The sequence below is a fragment of the Saimiri boliviensis genome, chromosome 11, assembly GCF_048565385.1.
Source record: "Saimiri boliviensis isolate mSaiBol1 chromosome 11, mSaiBol1.pri, whole genome shotgun sequence".
Classification (NCBI taxonomy): Eukaryota; Metazoa; Chordata; class Mammalia; order Primates; family Cebidae; genus Saimiri; species Saimiri boliviensis.
Genome location: NC_133459.1, coordinates 99,414,699 through 99,436,897, shown reverse-complemented (window position 1 = coordinate 99,436,897; position 22,199 = coordinate 99,414,699). Strand labels below are relative to the sequence as shown.

The window sequence follows — 22,199 nt, the reverse complement described above, 5'->3', positions numbered from 1 at the left end:
GTTTAATAATTTTGTCATGCAAATTATCTTTCTTGAGTTTTTTGGCCCAAGGAAAAAGAAGGGCAAGGGATTCAGCCTGCTGATGTCTTCTTTCTGAATTGTCAGTTGCTCTACTCCAAGCTCTACTCATTTAGCAGCACCATCCTGAGTGTCATATAAACGGTTTTGTGGATACTGTGATTACTGTGCAGAATTGTACCTTCTGTGAAATTTAAGCGACTTTTAACGATAATTTTGACTAAAAGTGGTTTTTACCTTACTTTTAAAGACAGCCTCTCCCACTGTCCCCAAAGTAAGGAGCTATGATAGGAACAACCAAAACTGGATTGAGAAGAAAACATGGATAGGGGAGTTGAGTAGAGGTGGGGGAAGGTGAAGGGCGGGAGTCTGTGTGTTCAAGAAAACAAGACTACAAGGAGGCATTGAACTATGTAATGCAATACAGTAATATGGTTCCTCTTTGCCAATTATTTCCAAACTCCACATTTCAGGTACAGAGCCAGAACTTCCAATCTAAATGTGTCATTTGCAGTTTAATTTATCCTTTCTGAATTCTGGAGCCACAAAGAATATAGTTCTAAATTGTTACTGAATTTAAAGAATGCAACCCTTAATTGTTGCTGAGTTTAATAGAAACTAAAAAGGAAAATAGGAGAGCACAGGATTAAGGGGTCTATATAGACAAGACTCCTGACCCTGAGCTTCGGGAGCCATCTGTGTAGATTCTTTGCGGAAAGCTGCTGGGAAAGGCTAGGCTGAAGCTGAAGTGTGCTCTGGGTCTCCTGCCGTAAATAAGTGAGAGCCAGGGAAGAAGAGAAGGGAGAAGCAGAGATGAATTGTTTTAACATGAGATAAGAATTATAAGTTACAAGGGAGAGAAGGATGAAGGATAACTAACAGGTAAGTTACAGGAAAAAGAAAGGAACACAAACTGGTTTTTTTTGTTGTTGTTGTTGAAGAGTGGGGACTGGGGGAGGCCCTCATTACTTGGTTTCTGCTAAATAGTCCTTTCTGTTAACAGCAGGTGCTACAGAAGTAACAACAGAACCAATCTAGTTCTTAACCGACTTAATATTTGAGGGTATAGCAATGACCTGGTCTAGCCCTGTAGATCAGTTTCATCCTGTTGCCTCTTGTCCTTAAATTGAGGGCACAGAATAAATTTCCTCAGAAGGCCCTGTCCTCAAAAGCTTCTTCACTTCTAAACCCTTAGCCCTCACCACATTAACAGACTCTTAACACGTTCCTCTTGGGGGTCGAATTACTTCTCATTCGGCATGTCTCATATCACAGTCATCATTTCCCCAGTAAACCCAGTTCCGTTTCTAACATCCCTGTTTTTGCTAACGGCATCATGGCATCATCGTTCTAGTTACCCAGTCTCAAAACCTCAGCTGATCTGGAATTGTTTCCCCTCTTACCTCCCTAAATGAAAATCAGTCATTTACTGTAAGTAAATTCTTAAGTAACTAAGTAAATTGTTTTTAATGTCTCTTTTGTCAGTCTCTTCCATTCTTACTGCTACCGTCCTAGTTCATACATTTTTGCCTCATACCTATGCTGTTAAATTTTTCTCTCACCTACTTTTTCTGTTTCCATTTTTTCTTCAGTCAAGTCAGCTTTGTACTGTAAGCATTAACCTTCCTAAAACTATGCTTTTGTTATGATTTTCACCAGGTTAAAAGTGTTTAGTGGCTTCCTGTTTTCTAAAAGGTTAAGTCCAGTTGTGTTGGCTGAGATTGAAGGTGCTGTACATTTCTTTCCAGCCAGCATTTTCTAAGTTTCTCTTTGAACCAGAGGCTCCTAGTGCCAAGTTTGATCAAGTTGAACAGAGTAGTTGTTCAGATGAGTTCAGACTCTTGTGAGACAGAAGACAGATATGTAAACAGATGAATTAACGTAATAGAATGTGATAGCTGCTGTTGATTACAAATGTAGATACATTATGCATTTAATTTAATGTAAAAATTGCTGTGATTGTTTTAGAAAACTCATTTCTCAGTAACCACAAGTTAAAGTTGTGACCTAATAAGAGTTGTTAAAATTCAGTGAAAGCATGGGTTTACCTGTATGTTAAAGGCACAAAAAATCTAGGCAGAAGAGTAGACTTTTCCCAAATATTGTGCAGATACAGTTGGCCTGGACATTTGTTGAACATGTCCCTAAACTGACTTTCCCGGGAACTGGCCAGGCCATCTCTTTCTGTTTGGAGCAAATCAGTCTGCCAAAAGTCAGAAGTAAACTTCTTTTTGATTTGTAAAGTAGACACATGAATGATAAACAGTGATGTCCTATTGGAAAAGGAAAACTTCATTATCCTTGTAGATGGTATGGTCTTTTTTTTTTTTTTTTTGAGACAGAGTTTCACTCTTGTTACCCAGGCCGGAGTGCAATGGCACGATCTCGGCTCATCGCAACCTCCGCCTCCTGGGTTCAGGCAATTCTCCTGCCTCAGCTTCCTGAGTAGCTGGGATTACAGGCACGTGCCACCATGCCCAGCTAATTTTTTGTATTTTTAGTAGAGACGGGGTTTCACCATGTTGACCAGGATGGTCTCGATCTCTTGACCTCGTGATCCACCCGCCTCGGCCTCCCAAAGTGCTGGGATTACAGGCTTGAGCCACCACACCCGGCGGTATGGTCTTTAAGGATGAGAAATGAGGGAACTGACCAGTCACTGACTCATTTAAACAATGCAGCCATTACAGTGTGTTTGTTATGTCCATTTAGATAAAGAACTGAACTTCAAAGATTATATGATTCAGGGCTGGGCGCGGTGGCCCAAGCCTGTAATCCCAGCACTTTGGGAGGCCGAGGCGGGTGGATCATGAAGTCAAGAGATCAAGACCATCCTGGTCAACATGGTGAAACCCCGTCTCTACTAAAAAATACAAAAAAAATTAGCTGGGCATGGTGGTGCGTGCCTGTAATCCCAGCTACTCAGGAGGCTGAGGCAGGAGAATTGCCTGAACCCAGGAGGCAGAGGTTGCGGTGAGCCGAGGTCGTGCCATTGCACTCCAGCCTGGGCAACAAGAGTGAAACTACGTCTCAAAAAAAAAAAAAAGATTAAATGATTCAAAGAGGTTTTTTTAAGTCAGTTACCTGACTTACAAGGCAAAACAACATCACCAGTTATATTTCTGTTAGAGGATTATTTGAAGTTTTTTTGCATCTTAGAGAAACTCAGGTTATGGGCATAGCTAAAATACAGATACCTTAACTGTTTTATGATTAATCCTTGGCACCATACTCCAGAGTTTCTCCCCAGTGTGGTATCCTAGTGGAGTCAACAACTTCATCCTACATTAGCATTTGAAGGGTTTGCATTCCAGGCTGCCTCTAGAATTGTGGCCCATGAATCATTTTACTGAAAATACTCAATCTACATGGTATTGTTTCCTTGTGGTATTTTACAAGTTATGGTGGCATTATTTCAGAATAGACAGAGTAGTTAGACTCTGATGGCCAGATAGACACTAGAGACAGATACATATTTGATTGAAATCATGTTATAATTTAATTTAAATGAAGTAAAGCCATCTAACAAATAATATTGAAATGATTCAGTCTTCTGGTAATATTCTGATGATAAAAGACAGATCTTTCATAAAATGTTCAATGATAAAAAATTTATTAATATAAAAGTCATTATTCATTTTCTTTAACATCCATTTCAGTAGTTTAACTAATGTAGTTCTTCTAGTTTGGTCTTGTCTCAGATGAGAATACTTGAAACGGTATGAACGGATATCCAGGCTGGAGTGCAGTGGTTCGATCTTGGCTCACTGCAACCTCCACCTCCCGAGTTCAAGCGATTCTCCTGCCTCAGCTACCTGAGTAGCAGGGATCACAGGTGCGCACCACCACACCTGGCTAGTATTTGCATTTTTAGTAGAGATGGGGTTTCACCATGTTGGCCAGGCTGGTCTTGAACTCCTGACCTCAGGTGATCTGCCTGCCTCGGTGTCCCAAAGTGCTGGAATTATAGGCGTGAGTCACCACGCCCGGCCCAGACCTGTTTTTAATAGCTTTGCACTAATGTTTCATTTGAGGGAAAAGATATTTGAATGTTTGTTTGTGGTAAGGCTACTTCCTTCTTTTCTTCAATATACATATAAATCTTGCTGGCACCATATAAGAGAGACAGTAAGAGAAAGACAGATGCGTACACACATACTCACATATTCTTACTCTTATACTCACAGAGAGATACAGCAGAGTTGCATGAGTCTTAGAACTAAACAAAACAAAACCTGATACCTTTTATCCCAGAAAGTGAATTAGACTGGATCTTAAAAACACTTGTGTGCTAGACCTAGTTCTGTTTAATTGTATTCACATAACAACTCTGGCCTCAGTACTCATCTGTAAAATTAGAATGCTGAATTAGATTGTTGCTGAGGCTCCTTCCAGCTTTGAGAATCTTTCTTTAGCTGAAGTTTTCCCACCATACAGTTCCTAAGGCTGATAAAATGAGAAGATCAGATGTAAGCAGTGGTTCCCAAGGGAGTCTCTGGAGTCAATTTACCTGGGTTCACAGCCCATTTCTACCACATACTAGCTGTGAGGCTTTGAGCAAGTTATTTAGCCTCCATGCCTCAGCTTTCTCGTCTGTTAAATGAGGAGGAGGATGATAATGGTGATGAATTTGTTGGGGATTCATCATCCACCAAAGGTGGTTGTGAAGACTGAATTCATTAATACCTGTACATGTCAAGTATTTAGAACACTGTCTGGCATACGTTAATGTTTAGCCCAATAAATGTTTGTCTTTTTTCATTATTACTACTATTGTTTAAATTCTTCTTAGAAAACTATGCTATAGAACTCTGAGCTGGTGATGATTATTGCTGATCATATATCATAATTAGTTTCTGTACTAAACATAGATCCAGATAATCTGGTAACCTGAAATCGGCTTTGAATGTGAATAGAGCTCTGTATATTTGAATAGAATACTACAGTATTATAAATGTTGACCCTAAAGAGTATTAGCTTAATTATAGAGCTGGTGTCTTGAGACCTACTTCAAAGTCTATGTTGGCAGTATTGAATAAACAAGCATCTTGATCCCTTGGCACCATTGTAATTTCTTTGTAAGTGTTCTGTTCATATTATATTTCAGGATAACTCAAAACATCCTCGTGGGATCCTGAAATTGAATTTTTCTAAAAATGCTCCCAAACCATTCTGTTTTATATAATGCTGTCTGTAGTGTGGCTGGAAAAAAAGACTGATAAGCAAGGCATTCTGAAAAATAGTATGTTACAATGCTGTCATGGTAAGAAAACGGCTTAGATCCCCTTACCTACAGTTAGGTTCGATCTAGTTGTTCTAATAGTCTGTCAATGTAGTAAGTGGTTAACATGTTGTGTGAGTTTGCTAGGGCTGCCATAACAAAGTACCACAGATGGGGTGGCTTAAAAAATAAAAATTTATTTTTTCATGATTCTGGAGCCTAGAAGTCTGATATCAGTGTGTGGAGAAGATTGCTTTCTTCTGAGGCATCTCTCCTTGGCTTATAAATAAAAATGGCTGTTTTCACATTGTCTTACCTTTGACCCATCTATATCTCTATTTCCTCTTCTTATAAGATACCAGTCATATTGGATTAAATCCCACCCTAATGACCTCATTTTAACTTAATTATCTCATTAGAGATCCTGTCTACAAATTCAGTCACATTTTGAGGTACTGGGGCTTAGGACTTTAACATAGAGATTTTGAGGAAGTACAACTCAGCCTGTGTTATATATATTTAATGCATGTGTTATAGTTATCCAAATATTCCCAGTAATATTTTTTACCTTTAACTGAGAGAAGCTTGATTTGAGATATAAATCTTATACTGTTTAATATTGGATTGGATAAAATGAGATTAGTTATTGTACCTTGATTTTAGAACTTTTGTAAATAGTAACAAAAACAGCTTTCTTTTCTTTTTTTTTTGTTTTGTTTTGTTTTGAGACAGGGTCTTGCTCCATTGCCCAGGCTGGAGTACAGTGGTGTAATCTTGCCTCGCTGCCACCTCCACTGCCCAGGCTCAAGCAGTTCTCCTGTCTCAACCTTCCAAATCGCTAGGACTATAGGCACACACCACTACCCCTGGCTAATTTTTTTTTTGAGATGGAGTTTTGCTCTTGTTACCGAGGCTGGAGTGCAATGGCAAGATCTTGGCTCACCACAACCTTTGCCTTCGGGTTCCAGTGATTCTCCTGCCTCAGCCTCCCAAGTAGCTGGGACTACAGGCATGTACCACCATGCCCGGCTAATATTGTACTTTTAGTAGAGATGGAGTTTCTCCATGTTGGTCTGGCTGGTCTCGAACTCCTGACCTCAGGTGATCCACCCGTCTTGGCCTCCCAAAGTGCTGGGATTATAGGTGTGAGCCACCACGCATGGCCAGCCTGGCTAATTTTTGCATTTTTTGTAGGGACAGGATTTTGCCATGTTGTCCAGGCTGGTCTTCAACTTCTGAGCTCAGGTGATCCACCAGTCTCAGCCTCCCAAAGTGCTGAGATTATAGGTGTGAGCCATGGCCTTCAAAATCAGCTTTCTTTTCTTATTATTTATTTATTTATTTATTTTTTGTAGAGATAAGTCCTTGCTGTTGCCCAGGCTGGTCTTGAACTCCTGGCCTCAATTGATCCTCCTCCTTTGGCCTCCCAAAATGCTCAGATTACAGGCATGAGCCACTGTACCCAGCCAGTAAAATATTTTCTAGTAGCAGGTTGACATGATTTAGTTCCTAGACTAATCCTTAAATGCCAAAGAAGAATGAAAGGAACTATTTAGAATGTTGTCACTCTTTTATCCCAAATGAATAAAGAATCCGTCTAAAAAATTAGAATCTTAAATCTTTCAAGATAGTCAAGGTAGGATGTCAACACCTTCTACCCCCTGATATGAGGTTGCTTTGAATACATTTTAATTTTTTTTAAGGAGCAACTCGTTAACTGAAGCTTTCAATGCATTTTTTAAAATAGCAGTGCATTTTGTTTGTATTCATATTTAGTATTTGTAAATGTGGCAAGTTTCTTTTTCATTAACATTTCATGTATTTTTAAGAAAGTACATGATTTTGTGGGAAACTATCAAAAACACCCATTTCACATATCAGTCTTGGTTCTTTGAATTTTAAGAACTAACTGGCCTCCTATATTTTGGCTTGGCTTATATGGATTGAAAGGGCACCCTGGCTCACACCTATAATCCCAGCACTTTGGGAGGCTGAGGCGGACGAATCACTTAAGGTCAGGAGTTCTAGACCAGCCTGGCCAACATGGTGAAACTCCGTTTCTATTAAAAATACAAAAATTAACCAGGCGTGGTAGCAGGCGCCTGTAGGCCCAGCTACTCGGGAGGCTGAGGCAGGAGAATCACTTAAACCGCGGAGGCAGAGGTTGCAGGGAGCCAAGATTGAGCCACTGCACTCCAGCCTGGGCGACCAAGCAAGACTATCTGGAAAAAAAAAAAAAAAAAAAAAAAGCCTTTACGTAATTGGAGTAAATTTCCTTTACATCTTTGCTCGCTAATCACTAATCACTTTGATCACCAATGCTAAAAACTTACTGAATGGCCTTAATCTGAGTCATTTGTAGTCCAAATATAAATTTCTCAAATTTGATAGCTGAGTATAAATTTCTTGTAAGAATATCTGAGTATATAATTAAAAAGTGATTTTTACCCAGTTTTGCAAGAATGATCTCCTAGGTAAAATTACTGATTTTAAAAAAATTAGCCCAGTGATTTATTAAAATCTATATAGATTTTTTTGAGGAGTTTCTATGTCAGGAACTATCTAAGCCTCATCTGAAAATGTTGTTTTCCTACCTTATGTAGCAAAACCTATCACCTACCACCTGGAAAGAAAGCAAGCCTTCAGTTCTAGTAGATATGCTCACCCCTAGATAACAGACAAACATCTTGCTTGTACTCCACCCTGCCCTGCCCTGCCCTGTCCTGCTCTATTGCTTGCATAGCTGCAGAAGCTGTTTAGGGTCTTTCTTTTTTTGCCATTCAGTCTCTATATGGTAAAAGAGCAGCAATGCTTGTTATCTTATGGAATTAAGTCAGAATTCCAGAGCAGAAACTGGGACTTCTTCAAGAAGGAAGAAGCACAACCAAAACCAGAATGAGTGGAGCTTGTGTATTATCGAGAGAGGGGAAAAGATCAGAGCCCAAGCCGCACCAACATCCTTCTAGGCAAAATCAGTACTACAGTTAAGAAGGCACAGGAGGTTGGTGCGGGGTATGCAGTTTTTGATACCCATAACTTCTGACTATTGGTACAAGAAAGTTCATCTAGAAAAGATTCATGCTAGCAGGGCACGGTGGCTCATGCCTGTAATCCCAGCACTTTGGAAGGCCAAGGCAGGTAGATCATCTGAGGTCAGGAGTTGGAGACCAGCCTGACCAATTTGGTGAAATCCCATCTCTACTAAAAATACAAAATTAGTGTATTTTTGGTGGCACACATCTATAATCCCAGCTATTCGAGAGGTTAAGGTAGGAGAATTGCTTGAATCTGGGAGGCGGAGATTGCAGTGAGCTGAGATCACACCATTGCACTCCAGCCTGGGCAACAAGAGCAAAACTTCTCTCCAAAAAAAAAAAAAAAAAGACTCATGTTGTCCTGGCTGTTGGCCTAAAATTTCATGGTGAGATGAAACCTGTAAATAGACCAAATGGTATACTGGACTGGCTCATTTGAAATCACTTATTGATAACATAAAAATAAGTGTTATACTTAGCCCTTAAATGAGCTTATTTTTCCAGGCTATTAAATTATCTTTTTTAAAGAGAAATATCTTTATCTTTTTATGATATATATTTATATGTATTTTTATTGAGAAAACAATAAAAAAATAAAAGCTTAATATAGCTACAGCTGACTATACCACAGAGTATGATAATGTATCCAGACAATTTGTCTACAAGTGGTTTTTATTTCAGATTTAGAGATTGTAGCATTCCTTAGAAATATCTGTGTCTAGGGCCAGCCGTGGTGGCTTACGCCTGTAGTCCCAGCACTTTGGGAGGCCGAGGCAGGTGGATCATGAGGTCAAGAGATCGAGACCATCCTGGTCAACAAGGTGAAACCCCATCTCTACTAAAAATACAAAAATTAGCTGGGCATGGCGGTGCATGCCTGTAGTCCCAGCTACTCGGGAGGCTGAGGCAGGAGAATTGCTTGAACCCAGGAGGCGGAGGTTGCAGTGAGCCGAGATCGCGCCATTGCACTCCAGCCTGGGTAACAAGAACGAAACTCCGTCTCAAAAAAAAAAAAAAAAAAAGAAATATCTGTGTCTAGCCGGGTGCGGTGGCTCAAGCCTGTAATCCCAGCACTTTGGGAGGCCGAGGCGGGTGGATCACGAGGTCAAGAGATCGAGACCATCCTGGTCAACATGGTGAAACCCCGTCTCTACTAAAAATACTAAAAATTAGCTGGGCATGGTGGCGTGTGCCTGTAATCCCAGCTACTCAGGAGGCTGAGGCAGGAGAATTGCCTGAACCTAGGAGGCGGAGGTTGCGGTGAGCCGAGATCGTGCCATTGCACTCCAGCCTGGGCAGCAAGAGTGAAACTCCGTCTCAAAAAAAAAAAAAAAAAAAGAAATATCTGTGTCTAAAATCTAAGGATTAGAGTTGGGTCTTGGAAGGAATGAGCTGAGCATCTAGTTGAAATGATCTTGTCCTTGAGAGTTACTGATGATGAAAATGACAAGAGACAGCTTAGAAGGTAAGTAGGGAATGAATCTATAGACTACAATGTGGCATACCAAAAATCTGCCAATCATCTTTCTGATAATGAATATGAGGCTACAAATACCCTTTTTCTGAATATCCTGGGCCACATAATTCTGCCCATATATTGGGCAGAAATTGCTGGAATAGCTTATTCAGTGGTTTGTGTATATGTTGTTGGGTCTGTATTCTTGACTATATAACAAACTCATACTTCCTCTCCTAAACTGAGAGATTCATAATTAGTTTAATAACTGATTCTTGTTTTAATGAAACAACCAAGGACTTACTGTGGCATTATTTCTTCCTTTGACACTGTCCCCATTTGACTGTTAGTTTTCAGCAACTCAGATGGGCTTTCAGATTTCGTGCCTTAAAATACAAGATGAAAATCACATTTTATCAAATAAAATTTATCTTTTTTTTTCCCTCAAGGCAGAGTCTCACTCTGTCACCCAGGCTGGAATGCAATGGCACCATCTCAGCTCACTGCAACCTCCACCTCCTAGGTTCAAACGATTCTCCTGCCTCAGCCTCCTGAGTAGCTGGGATTATAGGCATGTGCCACCACACCCAGCTAATTTTGTATTTTTATTAGAGGTGGGGTTTCACTATGTTGGTCAGGCTGGTCTCGAACTCTTCACCTCATAATCCACCTGCCTCGGACTCCAAAGTCCTGGGATTACAGGCGTGAGCCACTGCACCAGGCCTAGGCATATCATTTAAATAAAATTTGCTGGGCCAAATACATTGTTAGAAAATTATAAACAAAAAAATTACATATAATTTAACATGTAACATCTGATCATACATGTGAAAAAGTGGAAGCTGGGGATGTGTAATCAGCCTTATAGACAGTCAAGATGCTAAGAGGCTGATTTGTTGGTTTATGGGTTGTTGGAAGGTGAAGAGATGAGAATTTTCCTTATATGAATTTGGCAGTTTAAAAATTTCAGTTGTAATTATGATATTTTTCTGTCTACGTGCATTGTCCTTAAGTCATGGTGATTCAAGCAAATAGGTTTTTGTCATTTCAGGAAGAGAAAAGTCAGTAGTTAAAATGGCGGTGGACAGCTTGAAAAGATCTCAGAAGCCTCTACCTTCCCTTATTTTAGTTGCAAAAGAGAAGTCAGATTCCTGGTATTTTTCATATATTATTCAACTTCAACTTGAAGAACTGGCTATTTTCTTCTTTGGTTATTATCAATCTATAGCTGTCAGGCCTCATCAGCGATGACAGTTGACATTAATGGGATTTACCAAACTTTATAGTATAGTCACATGAACAATAGATTTCTCCTTATTTTGCAGCATTGGACACATTTCCACTATGCTAATGGCATTTTAAGCATATTTGTCAATTTCCCAATTCTTTACTGAAGAAAACTTTTTAACAGTTTGTACTTGAGGACTGAAGTGTGACTCTGCCAATTATCAGGTCAGTATCTACCCTACCTCTACCCTCACCTCCAAGAATATCACTGCTATCCTAAAATGTAATGCAGTTAAAACTGTTATTCTTTTGTATTTCAGACAAAAATTTATTGCAGTGTCCTATATATTGAGATTACATTCAAATGCATAGAACAGAAGGAATTGTTAAATTTTAATACTTATAAAGTGTGGTTATTGGAATATGCAAAAACAGATCTGTTGGTTCTTATGTTACACAGCAGTGGCCTTTCTTTCCTCCTGTGTAATAGTTATATTGTATTCATGTAGACACTAAGCTGAGTTGGTCCCTTTTTTTTTTAGATAGAGTCTCAGTCTGTCAACCAGGCTGGAGTGCAGTGGCGTGATTTCAGCTCACTGCCATCTCCACCTCCCAGGCTCAAGTGATTCTCCTACCTCAGCCTCCCAAGTAGCTGGGACTACAGGCAAGTACCACCACGCCCGGCTAATTTTTTGTGTATTAAGTGTGGATAGGATTTCACCATGTTGGCCAGGCTGGGTCTCAAACTCCTGACCTCAAGTGATCAGCCCACCTCCACCTCCCAAAGTGCTGGAATTACAGGCGTGAGTCACCACACCCAGCTAAGTTGGGACATGTTAGTGAAATGTTGCAGTTATTAACATTTGTGTGTAGAAGTGACTTATAAACACAGAGAAAATAAATAAGAGAATTCTTCTTTGTCATTGACAAGGAATAGAACTTTTTCTTGCCTAAGCTGGACTGTTTTGTAATTAAAGTGACTCTGAAGATTGTTGTCATTTTACACTTTTATAAGGATGTATATTTATCATAACAGATCAAAGACTTTTTTTTTTTTAATTTTACATATCCAAGACTTTAGGTACAATGTAATTTAGTTCTTTATATATGTACCTCTTATTTTTATTTAATTAGACTCTCTAACAAATAATACTTTATTTTTACTTAAAAGCTTAAAATGGAACGAAGAAGGACTTCCCAATTGCAAAAGGGCAGCTGAAGTTATTTTCAGGTCATCGATCTTGGCTGCCTACAATTTTTGATAGTGCCTTTCTTAAATTCTTTTGAAAAGTGAGACAGGATAATAGTTATTAATAATGAAACCATTAATAATGAAACCAGGTATCAGCAATGTGGTACGATTTTCTACATTTATTAATTTAATCTTCATAGCAGCCCTCTGAGTTAAATATCATCATCCCCTTTCACAGATTAGAAAACAGAGTCAGAAAACTTGCCCAGTTACGCAACTAGGAAAATGCAGGTGTACCATCTGACTACCAAGCTACTTGTACTTTCCAATATAACCTCTTGTAAAGTGTAGCTTTACTAGGTTTGTTAGAATTTTTTTGTTTAGTTTTGTTTTCATTTTTATTTTTAAAAGAGATGTTATTAGACATATCTCTGATACTAAAGTGAATGTCATTTACTAGTTGCTAAAATTCATTTGTTAGAAAATTAGAGGCCAGGCATGGTGGCTCACGCCTATAATCCCAGCACTTCGGGAGGCCGAGGCAAGCAGATCACCTAAGGTCAGGAGTTTAAGACCAGCTTGGCCAACATGGTAAAACCCTGTCTCTACTAAAAATACAAAAATTAGCTGGGCATGGTGGCACATGCCTGCAATCCCACCTACTTGGGAGGCTGAGGCAGGAAAATTGCTTGAACCTGGGAGGCGGAGGTTACAGTGAGCCAACACTGCCCCATTGCACTCCAGCCTGGGCAACAGCAGTGAAACTTCATCTCAAAAAAAAAAAAAAAAAAAAGAAAAAGAAAAAAAATGCCAGGTGCAGTGGCTAACACCTGTAATCCTAGCACTTTGGGAGGTGGAGGCGGGCAGATCACCTGAAGTCAGGAGTTCAAGACCAGCCTGGCCAACATGGTGAAATCTTGTCTCTACTAAAATACAAAAATTAGCCAGGTATGATGGCGGGTGCCTGTAATCTCAGCTACTCAGAAGGTTGAGACAGGAGAATCACTCGAACCCAGGAGACGTTGGTTTCAGTGAGCTGAGATCATGCCACTGCACCCCGGCCTGGGCAACTGAGTAAGATTCCGTCTCAAAAAAAAAAAGAAAGAAAGAAAATATTAGCAGTTAGAGCTGAGGTTGCATTGAAGATGTTTTACTGTACTTTAAAAAAACTTACACAGCATGTCCTGGAACACAATCTAACAACAAAAAGAAGTATACATTTTATACATGTGCACTTAAAAGCAGTAGCTCTGGAAGGAATCAGTTCTTTTATGTGCCCCCTACAATTTAATAAGAATGATAAATTACTGAAGGGTATGTGAACTAGTCATATTATGATTCACTTTAAAGAATACTCTAAGAGTGGCAATCTGGAAGTAAGAAATGGAGAGAGAAATAATACTGTTATACTTTGGAAATTATAAAATATATCTTACCATACACACTGGTCAGAAGGCCCTTCCAAGACTGTACAGCAGTCTAACTTCTATCTTTATGTGTTTTGTGAGAATTAGTCCTGTAGAAGGGATTGAGTTTGTGCCATGCAGTTTGACATTTAATATACTTTGGAACATGCAGATTCTCAGAGAAATGTGAGCTTATGAAGTCAGATAAATTCAGTTTGTAGTAGCCTAGCCAGTCAAGATTTTTAAACAGGCCTGGCACAGTGGCTCATACCTGTAAACTTTGGGAGGCTAAGGAGGGAGGATTGCTTGAGCCCAGGAGTTTGTGTCCAGCTTGGGTAACAAAGGGAGACCCTATTTCTACAAACAAGAAAAAGTAACCAGGCATGGTGGCATGTTTCAGTGATCCTAGCTGCTTGGGAGGCTGAGGCAGGAGAATCACTTGAGCCCAGAAGGTTGAGGCTGCAGTGAGCTATGTTTGCACCACTACACTCCAGCCTGAGTGACAGAGCAAGACTGTGTCTTAAAAAAAAAGAAAGAAAAAGTGTAAACAGTATTCCTTAAGCATTCATTTAAAGTAGATTTACGTATAGTTGTGTAAGTCTATCTTATTATATAAAATATAATTATGGTGATAGCTATTGTCTGTGGAATTGGACAATTTAAAAGAAAAGTTTCTCCCATACTCCCACCAAATATTATCTTTGCCCAATTTTATTTTGACCAATTGAAGAGGGATATCAGAATATTTTATATACAGTTTTGGAAATTGGTTATCTAAAACTGGGAAATCTTTTCGTGGTCTAACAATTTTTCAAAGAAATAGTATTCATTGTAACACAATTTTACCTGAAAAATCAGTGGCTAATTCTTTCTGAGATTTTCTGGGATATTTGTTTGTAAATATGTCTGGAGGAAACATAATGAAAAATTGTTCTTTGTGAGTGGTAGTGAAATCAATAATTAAAGAGAATTTTATTTTCTGTTGATACTCGGTTTGTGATTAACATCAGAAAACTTATATTTCTATTTAATCGAAACTATTTCCTTTAATAAAGCATTTGATACAATAATTACTCTTATCTCTCACTTTAATCACTTTATTTTTTCTTTAATTATATCAAATGAACTATGTTTTTGGAGATTGTCTGATTATTACCTTTGTTTTAGGCTTTCAAGATGAATCTGGAAAAACTCAGCAAGCCTGAACTCCTTACGCTATTTAGTATTCTTGAAGGAGAGCTTGAAGCAAGGGACCTTGTTATAGAAGCCTTAAAGGTATGTTAAAAGAAAAAAAGAGAGAGAGAGGTCATCATACATTTTGAAAGTGATTCATTGGTTGTAATTTATTTAACTAGGGTATTTTTGTAGTGTCCATTGAAGTTGAATGGAGGACATACTGATACTTGCTGTAGGTAGCCACCTATATGGGGTGATATATGGGACACTGGTGAAACCTTTCTGTTTTCGAAAGAATTCCCTTAGTTTCTTGATCTGATGTCTAGACCTTGAACTTCATTCTTTTTTTGTTTTTTTCTTTCCTGAGTCAAGGTCTTGCTGTTGCCAGGCTGGAATGCAGTGGTGAGATCTCGGCTCACTGTATCCTCCACCTCCCTGGTTCAGGCAATTCTCCTGCCTCAGCCTCCCGAGTAGCTGGGACTACAGGCGTGCGCCACCATGCCCAGCTGATTTTTGTATTTCTAGTAGAGATGGGGTTTCACCATGTTGGCCAGGATGTTCTCGATCTCTTGACCTTGTGATCCACCGACCCTGGCTTCCCAAAGTGCTGGTGTTACAGGTATGAGCCACCGCACCTGGCTGAACTTCATTCTTTTAGTTTAGTGGCCCTTAGCTGTTTTTAAATGCTGACCCCTTTGAGACTTGATAAGACCAACTTCCTAATAAATGTATATACATCCATATATCAGAATTCAAAATATAATATCTGGGAGATAAGGGTCCTATGAAAATATCTGTGGATTCCATGGACCCAAGATTAAGAATTTTTACTTTTGGTAGTAGTTTTACCCCATTCTTAATTCTCACTGCTAATTGCCTATTGTTATTCTCACTTCTTTCCCCCATTTATCATCTGTCTCAATCCCTCCATAATAAGGGTAGGAGTGGGGGTGACAGCTGCCTCTAATGGAAAAATCAAAGGATGACCCTGTTTTCTCTTTTATAGTTTTACCAATAAAAACTTTTTACTTTTCGGCCTTAGAAACTGTACAAACCTGTAGTACTTTATGTGTCTATTTACTAATCACGGTATCCTCAGCACCCAGCACAGTGCCAGGCATATAGATGTTCAGTAAACATTTGTTGAACAAATGAAATGATTGTACCATTGTGGTGTGTTACTTAAAAATATCACTGTAATGCTTCAAATGGGATGTTGTGAATTACTAAATTTTAAAGCCTTTTCTTATGTGTGCTCTGCAGCATACACTGCCTTCTGGTTTTAATGTTAACGGATGCTTTTTGCACATTTTCCTAAAATATATTTTTTTCCTGCATGGATCCAATTTTGGTTACTATAGGCAGCTTCTGATAAGTTGAAAGAGAAGCTTGAGAAGCATGAGCTAAAATTAAAGGAGCATTTTGATACAAGATACCATTCAGAATCAGGCACAAGTGTTGTATTTAGTCTGCATATGGTCTGTAGGTGATTCTGAGGCTTAACTCTATCCTGTTTAGGTGAAATGAACAGCTTCGCCAGAAGTGACACATCTTTAAACAATCTATTGTTAGATAAAATAGGGGGCAGCTGGAGTTAAAATTGTTTCAATCTTTTGAGAAAAGCAACTGCCATAGCATTCTTTAAACTGAAGTATTTTATTTATGGAGTTTTGGTTGGGGGTGGGTTGTTGTTGTTTGTTTTGATTCTACAATGTATCAGGATTTTACTGCATTATTTTTATAGCTTTTGCTTAACAATAAACACCTGTGGGACTTTATGAACTAATATGGCAACTAATTTTCTTCCTTTTATTATTGGTTCTTAATTCATGCTTAATGGGTTGAAAAGATTTTGGTCTTTGTTCTAAATAGCTGCGATTTGTTTTTCCTTTCTGTTTTGCTTCCAGTAAAAAAAGCTTATCTTTTTATTTTCTCCCTAGCTTCAAAATAGATTTTTGTGTGAACATAAAATCTGTTCTTTAACTGTATATCTCTAAACAAAACCATATGGCTTACTGTCACTTCTCTGGCAAGGCTTGAGTTTCTTTAGGGATATGTTGTAAAGTTCCCATAGGCTGTAAGTTGACCTAACCTATAGAGTTAGAATTGTAAAAGAGCTACATTCCTATTCCAGAATTTCTGCAAAGTGCCAGATTGCAGCTATACTCTTCTAGAGCCCCATAATTATGTTATTTTTCTCCCTAGAAGCCTCCTCACTCACTCTCTATTGCAGCCAAGACATGTTTGGCATAGAACCAGGGAAAACCAATAGAAAATAATGTAACACATTTTTCAGTGTCTTGTATATTTCAAATCTAATTGTGACAGAGGCCATCTATACTATATTTGGTCCTAATTAGATTTTATTTAAAGTGGCTTTCTGTTTTAGAAGGAATCATGTCAGGAAAAAAAAAAAAAAACCTTTATGAAAGTCTTTCATTACTTTCATTTCATGAATAAGAACACTAAAGGAATACCATCTACAATGAAAGCAAATTACATTGCTCATGAACTGTCTATGGGAAGCCGAGAGTGGAACTACACAGTTCAGCAAGAAAGCCTCAGTTCATTAATTCCAAGCAAATCCAGTAAATGGCTTCCTACCGTTGTCTGTGATTGCTTCAGAGGAGAATAAAGGAAGGTTAATCAATGGCCATTTAAAAAATAGAAAAAATAGTTTTGACTGCTAATAAAATTTAGATTAAATAATTTGTTTCTAAGTCTTCTACATTGGGTATATTACATCTGCACATCTTAGATCTGATGCAAAGCCATGCTAAATGGCTTCTGTGACTAAATAGAATCTACCTTGCCTTGTGGCCGGGCGCAGTGGCTCAAGCCTGTAATCCCAGCACTTTGGGAGGCCGAGGCAGGTGGATCACAAAGTCAAGATATCGAGACCATTCTGATCAACATGGTGAAACCCCGTCTCCACTAAAAATACAAAACATTAGCTGGGCATGGTGGCGTGTGCCTGTAATCCCAGCTACTCAGGAGGCTGAGGCAGGAGAATTGCCTGAACCCAGGAGGCGGAGGTTGTGGTGAGCCGAGATCGTGCCATTGCACTCCAGCCTGGGTAACAAGAGTGAAACTCCATCTCAAAAAAAAAGAATCTACCTTGCCTTTATTGGTATCACTTTATTTTAAATTATTCTTTAAATTGTCTATACAATGATAAATGGTGAAGTATTACGGCTTTCATGTAGAATTTAGGAGTCTTGAATTCCTTTCCACTGATGCCTTGATTATAAAACAGGTATAACTCTTTTTAAAACTGAGAATAGAACTTTGTTGTATTTGGCCAAAGGCCACTGCAAAATTCCCCAAGCAAGAAGATTTACAGGCAAAAATGTTATAGACATGACAAAGATAGAAATATATTTAGAGTATGAGATTATGTAATACATCATTCTGTAAGTTTAACTGTTGTGAGTTTTTTCAGCAACAAAGGGTTAAAATGAAAAAATCTAAGTGTTATGTCAGTGTTGAAACAATTAACTTTTCACTGTAAATATTCTGGAAAAAATAATCATAAGGATCTTATGATAGTGCCAAATACAGAAAGCAAAATAAAAGTTACCATGGAAGGTGCTGTGGCTTAAGAACATCACAGCTATGGTCATATAGTGGTTAGTACTCTATGTTGTGTCTGCAGCAAACTCAGTTCATATCCAAGTCATGGCACCAAAAATTTTAAAAAATAACATTGCGCCGGGCGCAGTGGCTCAAGCCTGTAATCCCAGCACTTTGGGAGGCCGAGGCGGGTGAATCATGAGGTCAAGAGATCGAGACCATCCTGGTCGACATGGTGAAACCCCGTCTCTACTAAAAAATACAAAAAAATTAGCTGGGCGTGGTGGCGCGTACCTGTAATCCCAGCTACTCAGGAGGCTGAGGCAGGAGAATTGCCTGAACCCAGGAGGTGGAGGTTGCTGTGAGCCGAGATCGCGCCATTGCACTCCAGCCTGGGTAACGAGCAAAACTCCGTCTCAAAATAAAATAAAATAAATAACTTTGCAAGTTCACTGTAATTCCATAGTCTAACATCTGCATTTGGTCATTGCCTTGTACTTATTATGGAAGCAGATTGGTCTGAAATGAGACAGGTAAAATTGAACTTAGCAATCACTGTACATTGTTCTGTACTAATAAGCCTGTGAAGAGAGTTTCCGTTTTTTAAAAGATCAAATACTAGCTTGTTTGACAACAGATCTTTGAAAGTGTTAAATGGACTCAAGTTGAAACATTCTTTGGAACCCGTAAGCCTGTACCTAACAATTATTTGGCCAAAAATGATCCCATTTTAATAGTTTTTAGGAAGAGCTTTTAAGATTGGGATGGGTGGTTTAGATCATTATTAAAGATCACATGAACATAAGCTATAACTGACAAGTCCAATTTCTGTCTAGATACCTGGGATATTAGGATGAAAGCAGAACTTTATTTAGGTTACTGGTTATAAGGTTTTTATATTTACATTCATAATCTTTATTGTGAAACATATTAATTTTTAGTTTTTTTTTTTTTTTTTTTTTGAGACGGAGTTTTGCTCTTGTTACCCAGGCTGGAGTGCAATGGCGCGATCTGGGCTCACCGCAACCTCCGCCTCCTGGGTTCAGGCAGTTCTCCTGCCTCAGCGTCCTGAGTAGCTGGGATTACAGGCACGTGCCACCATGCCCAGCTAATTTTTTGTACTTTTAGTAGAGACGGGGTTTCACCATGTTGACCAGGATGGTCTCGATCTCTCGACCTCGTGATCCACTCGCCTCGGCCTCCCAAAGTGCTGGGATTACAGGCTTGAGCCACTGCGCCCGGCTGTGAAACATATTAATTATGAAACATATTAATGAATTAATCAGTGGCCATTTGTGGCCACATTTTAATGTTTTTTAGAGTTGGAGTAACTATTCTTTTTTTTTTTTTTTGAGGTGAAGTTTCACTCTGTCACCCAGGCTAGAGTGCAACTGCATGATCCCAGTTCACTCTAACTTCCACCTCCTTCCCAGGTTCAAGTGATTCTCCTATCTTAGCCCCTCCCTCCCCCACCCCAGTAGCTGGGATTACAGGTGTGTGCCACTACGCCCAGCTAATATTTTTACATTTTTGTAGAGACAGGGGTTTCACCATGTTGGCCAGGTTGGTCTTGAACTTTGGACCTTAAGTAATCTACCAGCTTTGGCCTCCCAAATTGCTGGGATTACAGGTGTGAGCCACTGCGCCTGGCCTCGAGTGGCTATTTTTATTCCTATGCTCTCTCCCTTTCTTTTTCTAGCAACAGTCTTACTCTGTTGCCTAGACTACAATGTAGTGGCTGGAGTGTGCACCTCACTGCAGCCTCAACCTCCTGGGCTTCAGTGATCCTCCCACCTCAGCCTCCTGAGTAACTGGGACTGCAGGGGCACACCACTATACCTGGATAATTTTTGCATTTTTTGTAGAGACAGGGTTTTGTCATGTTACCCAGGCTGGTCTCGAACTCCTACTCAAGCAATTCTCCTGTCCCGGCCTCCCAAAGTGCTGGGATTACAGGCATGAGCCACCGTGCCAGCCTATTCCTGCTCTGAGTGAAGTTTATACATGAATTCCTGGTTTTTCAAAAAAGAAACATAAAGATAATTACTAGGCACTCTTCAAAACGATCAACCAGAACATTCAATTAAGTGTAGCTGTTAGGAATGTGAGCTTTCAAGTGAGACAGACTTAGGATTTGAGCTCTGCCACTCAATTGCATGTGATCTTAGACAAGTTATTTTACTTTGTAAGCTTTACCTGTAAAATGGTACGATTTTACAGTGAGAGAGCAAATGCTAATTGAAGTGCTCAGTGCTCATTTACTTTTAGTTACTATTACTAGAACATAGGTTCAAAGTCCATCCATCTATCCATTTAGGAACAAAGGTATATTCCATAAAGCAAGAAATACTAATAAGGCCAGTCACTGTGGCTCATACCTGGAATCCCAGCACTTTGGGAGGCCACAGCAGGAAGCATTATGTTGCCAAGGCTAGGCTCAAACTCCTAGCACTTAAGTTCATTATAAAGAGAAGGAACCTGGAGCACTTGAGTGCTAGGAGTTTGAGTCTAGCCTTGGCAACATAATGAGACCCCCATTTCTGGGAGAAAAAAAAAAAAAAGACTGATAATAAATATGCTATCCTTCGTAAAGAAAATGGCAGTTCGTCTCAAATCTTGGTTATTAGTGGTGCTTGTACATTATCTTGTTTTTTGTATGAGAATTGACAGTTTTGAGTTGACCCATTCGTATCTATACACCCAAAAGCATGTATTTCGAAACAGCAAAGGTTAAGAGTGTACTCTGGGTCATGGAACAGATGTTAATAGTCCTTTTCTTTGTAATGAAAACAGGAAATACAGGGATAATGCAGAAGCCTTTGTAGCAGATTTTTTTTCATTGATTTGTTTATTCTTCCATTGTTTGATTCAGCATATTATATTTTGGCTTTTTTAAACAGCTTTATTGAGGTATAATTGACATATGATAAACTGTATGTATTTGATATGTACAAATTGATGTTTTGATGTATTTCCCCATGAAACCGTTATCCACAATCAAGATAACAAATATATCCATTGCTCCCCAAAATGTTTATGCCCCTTTGTGACCTCTCCTACCCAACTTTCCTCACTACTCCCTGCCCCTGCTTCCAAATCACTCATCTGCTTTCTGTCATTAGAAAGTAGTTTACATTTTCTGAAATTTTATTTAAGTGGAATTATACAGAATATACTCCATTTTGGTCACTCAGCATAATTACTTTGAGATTTATCCGTGTTATTGTGTATATGACAGCTCATTTCTTCTTTGTTACTTAGTAATGTTCCATTATGTGTATATACCACAGTTTGTTTTGTCCACTTATCTGTTGATAAAAATTTGTATTGTTTCTAATTTGGGACTTTATAAAGTTGCTGTGAACATACATATACAAGGCTTTGTGTGGATATATGCTTTTATTTGTTTTGAATAAATAGCTAGAAATATAATGGCTATATTATATGGTAGATGTATGTTTAATTTTTTAAAATCTGCCCAAGTGTTTTTCAAAGTGATTATACCATTTTATATTCCACAGATATATCCAGTTGCTGCACATCCTCACCAACACTTGGTATAGCCAGTCTTTTTCATTTTAGCCATCCTTATAGATGTGTATTATCTCATTATAGTTACAATTTCCATAATCGCTGGCTGATGTTGAATATCTTTTCATGTGCTTATTTGCTAATCTGCTGTCTGTATTGGTTATTTTATTTTATTTTGTTTAGTTTTATTTTATATTAGAGATGGGATCTCACCTTGTTACCCAAGCTGAAGTGCAGTGGTACAGTCATGGCTCACTGTAGTCTCAGTCTCCTGGGCTCCAGCGATCCTCCAGCCTCAGCCTCCCCAGTAGCTGGAACTACAGGCTCATACCACCATGCCTGGCTAAATTTTTTAATTTGTGGT

General features: G+C 38.9%; 1 protein-coding gene across 3 annotated transcripts in view; it reads left to right on the top strand.

Moving 5' to 3' along the window:
• The window catches only part of CTTNBP2NL (CTTNBP2 N-terminal like), a 65,457-nt gene that overhangs the window by 4,184 nt on the left and 39,074 nt on the right, over positions 1-22,199 (top strand). For 2 of the 3 annotated variants that reach the window (XM_039460921.2, XM_074381246.1), the window contains exons 2-3: positions 11,056-11,182; positions 14,723-14,830. In XM_039460921.2, coding sequence (XP_039316855.2) covers positions 14,732-14,830 — 99 coding nt within the window. In that variant the 5' untranslated portion in view covers positions 11,056-11,182; positions 14,723-14,731. Of the gene's footprint in view, positions 1-2,794; positions 11,183-14,722; positions 14,831-22,199 lie in introns of those variants that run through there. The other variant, XM_074381245.1, reaches the window with a different exon arrangement.